The 10865-nt window shown below is 35.8% G+C and overlaps 1 protein-coding gene across 1 annotated transcript in view; it reads right to left on the reverse strand.

The window, feature by feature from the left end:
• Window positions 1–6608, reverse strand: part of abcb7 (ATP-binding cassette, sub-family B (MDR/TAP), member 7) — a 68742-nt gene extending 62134 nt beyond the window's left edge. The window contains exons 1-3 of the mRNA XM_079839800.1: window positions 6429–6608; window positions 1990–2070; window positions 1782–1856 (exon numbers count right to left, since the gene is read on the reverse strand). Of these exons, the coding sequence (XP_079695926.1) occupies window positions 1782–1856; window positions 1990–2070; window positions 6429–6578 (306 nt within the window). The 5' untranslated portion in view covers window positions 6579–6608. The remainder of the gene's footprint in view (window positions 1–1781; window positions 1857–1989; window positions 2071–6428) is intronic.
• Window positions 6609–10865: the final 4257 nt, after the last annotated feature.

Raw genomic sequence — 10865 nt, forward strand, 5'->3', positions numbered from 1 at the left:
ACACGTGTGAGATGTTTTCCATTACACATATAGAACAATAATATAGTAGTTCCCTTTCACACCTACCTTGTTTAGTCCGGATTTTCGGACTTTTCAGTTCAGTCCGAATCAAATTTACAACGGTCCGGACCAAACAGACGAAATTTGGTCCAACGAAAAGAGGTAGTCTCGGTCCAGATCAAACTGAACAAAGGTTCGGTTTCGTTTCTAGTGTGAAAGCATTTTCTGTATGGTTCGGACTTTCAGACCATTTACAGGAAGTTCCTGTTGATGTTTAAATATTATAATGTTATTTTTAAATTTCATCTAGGCTATATTGTTTATGAAAAGTGTAAAGATGCGCAATATGTCAGAATACAAAAGGTCAGAAATGATTTTGACCACTTCATTAAGTTTTGTAGAAAGCCTTTCTTTAAAGTGAATTTCGTTTTGTATAAATTGTATCTTAATTTGAATCAACGTTTAATCAGATAATTGCCTGGATTTAATAAATAAGAAGCAAATAGGCTAAAGCAGACAAACATTGTTCCCGACTACTTGCCTCACAGACATGAGAAATATGTGTATAGAAAGCTAGAAACTAAAAGAAATAGTCAAGCAATGCGCACTGTTCACTAGTGGAAATGATATGCATCTGTTCATTTATTCTTGACAAGTTACCCGCCGAATTGACAACATGCTGACTAAGCCCTTAGTCTAAACCTAAAGTAATCTTGATGAACTATATATCATTTGAAAGCTTTCAGACTCTAGTTTTCATATTTGGTGATTTTGAAAAGAAATGACAGAGCAATAGATAGATAGAAAAATATTCTCCATTTGTGATGTGGTGCCGAATTACAACGCACGCTCTGGTTCTTTCCATGTTTTTATGTGGGTTTTAGGGGTTGAATTCAAATCAAATATTAACATTACTTCTGAATAGGATGTCTACTTCATAAAAATCATGAAAGTGATGGAAATATATGGTTCAAATCATATATGGAAATGAGTGTGTCCTTGTATCGTCACCAGTGGAGCCTGGATGTTATCTAATGGAAATGTTTTGTACTGCGCCCAAAAAATCTGACTAAAAGTTCATTTTAGATATCATCCTAACATTTGCCACAGAACTTCATGGTTCACTTGGTTTCAAGTAGATTTTCTTGTAGTTTTAGAGTTGAACATGTTAATATATAATATTATATTTGTATATATTTTACCTTAAACTTCTACAACTCTTAAAGTGACAGCAGCCAACACTCTAAAAAATGCTGTGTTAAAAATAACCCAAGTTGGGTTGAAAATGGACTAACCCAGCAATGTGTAATATGTGCATGTCATTAATGCTGATAAAGATACCTTTAATTGTAAGGATTCAGGATTCAGGAATCCGCCAATGTTTTTAATTATTACAGGACTAAAAGACTATCCAGTGTTATTTTACATTTGATTACATTTTATTCAAAGATTGAAATTAAGCTTCCTTGTGTTGTGTAAACTCTTGAGCAACAAAAATAGCCCATTGTAAAAACATTTAGGTGAGATGAATGTAATAAAAAAAGATGAAGTCTAAAAATGCAACCCCCTATAAGAATCACCTAAGGGGGAAATCCCCCCCCCCCCCATTTTCCAAAATGAAATTCAGGCCCTGACCTAATAAAATGGCCAGTGAAATTTCTTCATGTTTAATCAAACTTTGTGTTTGATTAAGCCATGAAGACCTTTGAGTTTTTGACGTTCCATGTTAGACAATAAATTGCACTGGATTCCATGATTTCAGTAAAAAGAAAAAACCTTACCACATTTTTGGGATCTGCATTGAGCCCTCCACCTGCATTCCCATGCCAGCACGGTCTCTCTGGAAGATGTAAATGCTGGAACACACCAACTCAAATATTTTAGTATATTTTAATATTTAAGTTATTGAGATTAAACATGTATCAATTTCACACTAAAAAAAAATCAATCACAATGCCCAAATTATCCACTATTTTAATAAAGACTTACTTTCACCGCTTCTAAGATCTGCCTGCTGTTCTGACCTCTGCTGTTGGTCCATGATGATGACGCACTTCTTTGACTTGATAGCTAAATGAGAGTGAAGAAATTGTACATTTATATGAAAAAAGAAAAGTGAATCAATAAGATTTATTTCACAATGTATCTCTACTTCACCCTAATCAGCTCATAAGCACATTTACCCTTGGTTTCACAGACAAGGCTTAAACTAGTCCCAGACTAAATTGCATGTTTGAGCTGTTTTAACTGAAAGACACTTGCACTGTCATCTCTTAAAATATGTCAGTGCCATTGTTTTGTCTCCAGATGCACACCAGCAATGCTTTTTTCTAAGGCACGTTTATAAAAGCTACTTAAATGTCCTAATTGAACCAAGGCCTAATCCTGGCTTAATCTGAGCCTTGTCTGTGAAACCAGGCCTTAGCCGCATTTCACTTTCCCCAGGAACTAGGGACTTTAGGGTGGTACTCAGTGTGTTTCAACCTAAGGACGCTTCCTAAATGAAGTTACGGGTAAAAATTCCCCCCTCAAAACGGCCCTGCTTGCGAGGTAGTACTGTGACACTGTCACACAAGACGCTTGTTTTACCACTCTATATATTATAATGATTTTATGTATATTAGAGTTTTAATAGGTTTACATGTTGTCTTAGTCATTTTAGTCCATTTTAGTCCTCTTATCTGTTTTAATGTGTGTATGTCTTTAAATGTTACGGGGTCCACCTGTCATGTGACTGATCCCATGACAGGAAACAGGAAGTAGACCAGCATAAAGGTGGCAGCATGGAAAACCAAGAGGGGGGCTACAAATGCACTGGTGATCACCTAACCTGGACTGTGGAGTTCTTATTGTCTCACCTTTCCAGTTCCACGCATTTGGATTCACTCTCACTTGGATTGTATATACACGGTTGGACACTTGCATAAGGACTATCAGCGCACTGGGACTCATTCGGACTGTTTTAGGGTAGGGTATTATGGATTCTATGCTTTTAACAGACTGAAGTTTCCTAGTTTTACTGTGTTGTTTTAAGTCTCTTGTGTACATTGTAAATACACCGTTGGTTTTCCACTTTACTACTGTTGTTTGTCTAATCCTTTTAAACACTTCATTATCTCACACAGTAGAATCTGACCCCATTTTAATACATGTAACTTCAACCAGGAAGACCGATTGTTACAGTGCTTTTTCAAAGTTCAGGAACATTTGGGGGTGGGACCTGGGCGCTGAACATGCTGATTGGTTGAGTTCACACGCAGCATTTTATTTCAACCTAAAAGTGTGTTGCGATGCGTGCAGTAAGAGCTGTTTGCTATTCAACAATGGAGTTTAAAAAATACGACCGATGACAAGGTTCATGCTTTATTAAGTGTATTTGCGGAGGATGAAATACATGGGCTCTGGAAAGTCGCGTGCAGTCCTACGTCAACGGACTGATCTTCACGGCACTTTAGACCGCGATGGAAATGCAGACCGCAGCAGGTCTGAGGGGAAAAAAGTTCCTGGGACAAATTGTTCTGAGTAATTTCGGTGGAAACGGGGCTTAATTGTTCAGGATTCAAAACACAATCAATTTCTCTGAAAGTTGGAACTGTCATGCTTTGTGAAATATGATATAAATGATTTGTATATATTTAGCCTAATTGATCAAGTCAATCGAATCGAACCAATTTTCCCAGCACAACTTGAGCAGATTATTTCACAGTGGAAAGTAGTAGGAATGTCCTGATCAAATATTTTGTGAGTTTGTCAAACGTTTGGAAACATCAAGCTTTTTTTTATTTTTTATTAAAATAGTCTCTTAATCTCATTAAAGCTGCATTTATTTTATCCAAAAATACTCAATACTCAAATGAATTCAAGGGTTAGTTCACCCAAAAATGAAAATCTGTCATTAATTACTTACCCTCATGTCGTTGGACACCCGTCAGACCTCCGTTCATCTTCAGAACACAAATGAAGATATTTTAGTTGAAATCTAATGGCTCTGAAAGGCCTCCATTGGCACAATGGCACGGTTCACTCTCAAGACCCTTAAAAGGCACTAAAGACGTCGTTACAAAGTCCATCTCACTACAGTGGTTCTACAATAACTTTATGGATCGGCGACAATAGTTTTTGTGCGCAAAAAAACCCTAAATAACAACTTATATAGTGATGACGATTTCAAAACAAGGCATCATGAAGCTTCGAAGCGTTATGAATCAGTGAGTCGAATCATGATTCGGATCGCGTGTCAAACCACCAAACTGCTGAAATTTGGCGATTCAAACCGCTGAATCGACTCACTGATTCATAACGCTTTGAAGCTTCATGATGCCGTGTTTTGAAATCGTCATCACTATATAAGTTGTTATTTAGGGTTTTTTTGCGCACAAAAACTATTGTCGCCGATTCATAAAGTTATTGTAGAACCACTGTAGTGAGATGGACTTTGTAACGACGTCTTTAGTACCTTTTAAGGGTCTTGAGAGTGTAAAGTGCATTGTGCCAATGGAGGCCTTTCAGAGCCATCAGATTACAACTAAAATATCTTCATTTGTGTTCTGAAGATGAACGGAGGTCTGACGGGTGTCGAACGACATGAGGGTAAGTAATTAATGACAGAATTTTCATTTTTGGGTGAACTAACCCTTTAATGTTTCCAAAACTTTTGACCATAAATATATACGCACACACACATTGTATAAAGACATTGGTAGATGTTGTAAACAGACTGTGTGGTCACAATTAGCACACTGGCAGTGCCACCTACTCCACGATACCTGCATGACAGATCATGCAAAATAAAGGATCAGGCTTAGGATAGCCGACACAGGACAGCTTAAAAAATGCTTTATCGGCCCTGATACCGATCCTTGAGAACAGCACGGGACATTCAAGGTATGTTTATAGCCATCGTTGTGCTCTCCCGGGTTCCTCTGTAAAATGCCTCATGCAGATAAGCTCACTTTTGGGTTGTACTGCTCAGGAACAGCTTTGTAAATAAATCTGGAATGCTGATTAAACTCTGAAAGCAAAAGCCGTTTTGCTTTCGCACCCTGTGCGTAGAGGGTTGTGTTAATAAAACATATGGACACTGATCCGAAAGAATTCATACCTGCATGCAAATCCTTCCCAGCTAACACACAACGTACAAGTTACGCAATTTATTGGTACTTTTTGGTAATTCCATGATATACTAACTGACAATGCAAGTATGACGTTGCATGCTCGTAATTTCATTCGCTCTTTATAGTGAAGAGAGGTTTAGAAAACGGCCTTTTATTTCTAAATTATGACAGATTTTGTAGTAAAATAAAATCATAAACACAGAGAAAAAGAGTGTCAAAATTGTAGCTATAGGGGTAAAACAGCTTGTCACTGGTCCTTGCGGTATTGATTCGGAGAGGAGGGGGTCCTTGGAGTAAAAAAGGTTGGGAACCACTGGCTTAAGGTACTACTTTGAACCTTTTTGAGGTAAAAAAGGTACAAAGATGTCATTTTAAAAAGGTACTGTCCCAAGTGACAAGCTCCTGTACCCTTAAAGGTACAATTTTGACCATTTGTTCTGTGTACTGACATAATACGCGCACCTCAGAACACCTAATAAAGTAAAAAAATCAGTTTGTGATCCCTATAAGATTGTTCAGACAACTCACCAACTAGTGAGAGTAATCTATAGTTCACACACACACACACACACACACACACACACACACACACACACACACACACACACACACACACACACACACACACACACACACACACCCTCTATATAGACCCTAGTATTGAACCATTCACATCATGCAAACTTGGTTAATTTTTTAATGCATATGCAAAAAGAGTTTTCCGTGACACTATAATATCCATGTCTTGACCGTAAATCATATATTTAGCAAAAATATATGGTGAGTGTTTGTGGCTCAGAAACCGGTGTAAGTGGAGTCTCGTGTCACGTGTCACCCTGATATGAGCTAAAAAGAGGGCAGGATTGAGTCTTATCTACGCAAACATGCTGTGTGTGCGACTGTCTATATATCATATGACCTACAGGCTGAAGAAGTGAACTCCAAAACAACAGCTAAAACCAACACTCATCTACGAACTAGTCGACTTGTCACGTGACATTATATATCAGCATTTACTGTACGCACCTACATACTAGGAAGCAGAAATTATACTGGATCAAGTTCATACAGTATCACATTTACACAACAGAACTAGTGACAATTTCATTAGTCATGGTGAACCACGTCAACTTCCTACTTAAGCAAACAAACAACAGCATGCAAACAACACAACACAACTGAAAGGAGTATTGTCAATACTTCTACTGTATGTGCCACTAGTGTACACAGTTGCATTTGTGTTATTAAAGTTTGCGGCTCTGTCCTTGTGTGCCGGTGTCGTGTCATAAGTGTGTGTGACAGAGGTGAATGTACCTGATATGTGCTCCGCTGTTTGCGCTTGTTCGCCGCTCGGTGCTCGTGACAGATCCACGCGTGAGCCGCGATGCTCTGCTGGAGCAAGAGTGACAATTTACGCCTTTGGATGTGAAATCCACACTTCAGCGGGACCAAGAGCGGCGCCATGCTGAACCGAAGGGCTGGGGGAACGTCCTGCGAGGCGTCATTTCCGCTCAGCCGCCTCCGGTAGCCAATAGAAACACCACCGTGGGTTTCGTAAGCATCAAAATACATAAAGGCTGTGTTGTTGTTGTTTTTTTTGCAATATTAATAAACAAAATAAATCAACACATATAACAAATATAACAATCTTTCAAAGACAAAAGGAAAGTATGATTCAATAATTTTACAGAGAAATGTAGAAGACAAAAAAAATCACCTGAACAATAAACCTAAAAGAAAAAGGAAACAGAGAAAAGAGATGAAAAGAAAAAGGAAGAGGGCACCAAAATAAGAGTATTATGGATGAATATTAAACATGGCACAAATTCTGGATGTTTTCATAGCTTTTTTTGTTAACAGAAGTTGAAATTGTATTTAAATACATCTTCAGTTCTTCTTTGAAGAAGTTAAAGTGGGGTTTAGTTTTAATATATTTACATTTATGGATGTGAAACTTTCCAATAAATAAAAGACATAAAGGCTGTGTTGTCAAATATATTCTTGTATTATTTGTAGTTTTTTTTTTTTTTTTTTTTTTTTTTTTACAAATTAATATATTTTTACGTGTAGTATTATTATTATTATTATTTTACAAATGGTTTTGAAAGAAGTCATCAAGGCTGCATTTATTTGATCTGATCAAAAATACAGCAACAATAGTATTATTGTGAAATATTTTTACAATTTAAAATAACTTTTTTTCTATGTGAATATATTTTAAAATGCAATATATTCCTGTCATCAAAACTGAATTTTCAGCATCTTTAGGCCACTCCAGTCTTTAGTGTCACATGATCCTTCAGAAATCGTTCTGATATGATGATTTGCTGCTCAAGAAACATTTATTATTATTATTATTATCAATGTTCAAATTTTTTTTCAGGATTATTTAATAAATAGAAAGTTCAAACAGCATATAAAGCGTTTGCAACATTACAAATGTCTACAAAAATATAAAATACAAGAAAGTGAGTAAAAAAATAAATAAATAATAGACCAGACAAACAATAAAAGACTTATATTTCACAAAATCTTAAATGTATTCAATTTGAACAGCTTTTTTTGTTTGTACTGTCCTTAATAGAAACCATGATTTTTCTAATTCTTTCAAAACCACATAAAAAAAGAGGTTTCTGATTACTAAATCTACACCGATCAATATTAAACTTAACAGGTATAATCACAAGATTAATAATATATGCTTCATTTTCCAGATTATTTTCATATTTGAAAAAACAAAACAAAAAAACAAATATGACATGTTCGTATAACAAAATAAAGTTGCATTCCAATTTGTCATTAATACATTTAGAAACTTCCCACCATAATCTCTTTGTATATTGACAGTGCCAAAAAATATGAGTTGCAAAAATCTAAATGAACAATTTACATCTGTATCTTTGTTAAACTTGGATAGAAAATGTTCAGCAGGGTAAAAGTTTTGCAATATCTTAAATGAAATGTCCTTGACCTTATGTAATAATATATTTATTAGGTAACAGCCAGTCCAATAAACCTTGACCAATAGGAGATTCCATGTGGTTTGCTCCGCAACTTTTTTAATTAAATGCCAAGGTATCAGAAACACAAGTACAAAGCAAAATTGCAAAGGACTTACAATTAAATAATAATAAAAGTAAAACAAAATTCATACATACATAGGGCCTATAAAACAGAACAGAAAACGTTAATGAAATAAATTAAAAGGTTGAAACAAATTTGTTGTCTTAAGAGCTTTAAGATTCTTAGATGATGAAATATTTTGGATGTATTGTTGGACCTCTTTTGTAAAAACAATGAATCAAGGATTTTTTATTAGTAAATTACTGCGGTGAATGTGAAATTTTGCAAGGAGCAATAATAGGTTAATAATAAAGTATTCATTACTTTGAGCTTTGTGTGCATTCAAGAAGCCAAACAGTATGTCCTTGATTAGTTCACTTTTAAATAAACTTTTGCTGCTGATTTACTCACCCCCATGTCATCCAAGATGTCCGTGTCTTTCTTTCTACAGTCGAAAAGAAATGAAGGTTTTTGATGAAAACATTCCAGGATTTTTCTCCATATAATGGACTTCAATGGGCTCCAAACGGTCCAAATGACAGATTCAGTGCAGCTTCAAAGGGCTTTAAACGATACCAGACGATGAATAAGGGTCTTATCTAGCGAAATAAAAAAAAAATAAGCACAAATATTATAAGCACAAATGCTCGCCTTGCTGTGTTCTGCGATGCGCGTCCGTGACGTCATTCAAGTGCAGCGCGAGCAACCACAGTTTCAATCGCTCAGGATTGTTTCTAGGAAATCTATGAAAAGTCACAAATTTCTGTCCTGACGAAAATGTTCTTTTAGGCTTTCTAATATTAAACCACCCAGGATACGCACACGAAATGGGCATTTTAAATGATAAACTGACACAAAGACATTTGAATATGAGTATATGGTTCTCCTTCCGCACAATTGTAAACACTGATTCGGTACTTCCGCGTACGTCAAGAGTGACCTTTTCAACATGATAGCGTATTACGTGACGTAATTTGTGCTTTTTAAAACTTAAACTTTAAAAAAAAAAAATTAAATGACTGATAGTTTCGCTAGATAAGACCCTTATTCATCGTCTGGTATCGTTTAAAGCCCTTTGAAGCTGCACTGAAACTGTCATTTGGACCATTTGGAGGCCATTGAAGTCCATTATATGGAGAAAAATCCTGGAATGTTTTCATCAAAAACCTTCATTTCTTTTCGACTGCAGAAAGAAAGACACGGACATCTTGGATGACATGGGGGTGAGTGAATCATCACCAAAAGTATATTTAAAAGTGAACTAATCCTTTAAAAACAAAGAGAAACCTGGAAGCACATTGCAGTTGATACATTTAGAGAATTCGTCCCAAAATAGTTGTGTGTGTGAGGACAATCCCAGAAAATATGAAAAGAAGTTTCATCAAGTTGTGTCTATATCTGACTTTTAAAAAAACTTTAGCAGGGTAAAATTTGTGTAATAATTTGAATTAAATTTCTCTAACCTTGTTAGTGATTATGTATTTCAAAGGCAGAGTCCATACTTTTTTCCAATCAATATGATCGACCAAATTCTTCCAATATGATGCCACATATGGAACTGTTACAAGCTCCTTTTGAAAGAGAGATCATCTGATTCTATAATAATTACGTGATGAAGGATGTGACAGAAAGCACAGTTTTCCTACTGGAAGTTCAAATGGGTCTAAAGATAAAGGTAAAGTCTGAGATGATCTAACAGACTCTAGAAGCATAATAACTCCTTTAGGAACAGCGTCCATTACAATGGAAAATTCCCTGGGAGTTACTGGGAAATTAGATTTACATACAAATTCTACCTTCTGAATTGAATAACTGAAAAACGGTAAAAAAAGTTATCATTATTGAATTATTCTATTTACCTGTATGTAAGCACAGTGCAGTGTTAATGTACAAACAGTGTATTGACAATGTTAAAGTGGCTGACAACAATAAATATTCTTATTAGGAGTAAACTGCCTAGTTTTTGAACTGTGCTGAGCTGTAACTGAATAGTTAGGCCTATGCTACTGTATATATTATGGTGGTTCATTATGGTGGCACTTGGAGAGCCAAATATTTTCTGAGGTGGTACTTGGTATAAAAAGTTTGAGAACCACTGTTGTAAGGGATTCTAGCAATATTATAATTGCAGATCAATAGGAAAGGGAGACCACCTAATTTGGGAAATAAATAATTAGGGATAAAATTCCAAATTGAGTTTGGATTACACAAAAACTGTCTAATCCAATTGATTTTGGAAGTGTTGTTCAGAGATGAGAAATCAAGAAAATCGAACGTTCGAGTCGATCGTTCGTTTAATCCGCTCCATAATTCCGCTATTATGACGTCATATAATCACTCGTTGACTGAGGGAATGCAGTGCCGAGAAGTGAATCTGCAACATCGAAGGTAAGTAAAACTATATATCTATATAAGTATAGATAAAATTGTACTTATAAAAATATGTTTGAGGAGCATCTTTATCCTATATGGCATTCGGTAAAGGGGCGTGTCTTTATAAAATGCCAAACCTGAATCTGTTTAGCTGATATTTAAGCAATTTCTCTCGCATTATATCCCCTTTTCCCTTTGTAGAGGAACTTACATGTTAGCGAATTTCTCTGAGACGAAACATGTCACAGTTTTCATAAAGAACATGAACTTTCAGGGCTTTATCAAATGTTTGGGCGTTTCACCATGACAACGACT

The sequence above is a fragment of the Gobio gobio genome (genome assembly GCF_949357685.1).
Source record: "Gobio gobio genome assembly, chromosome: 16".
Lineage (NCBI taxonomy): Eukaryota > Metazoa > Chordata > Actinopteri > Cypriniformes > Gobionidae > Gobio > Gobio gobio.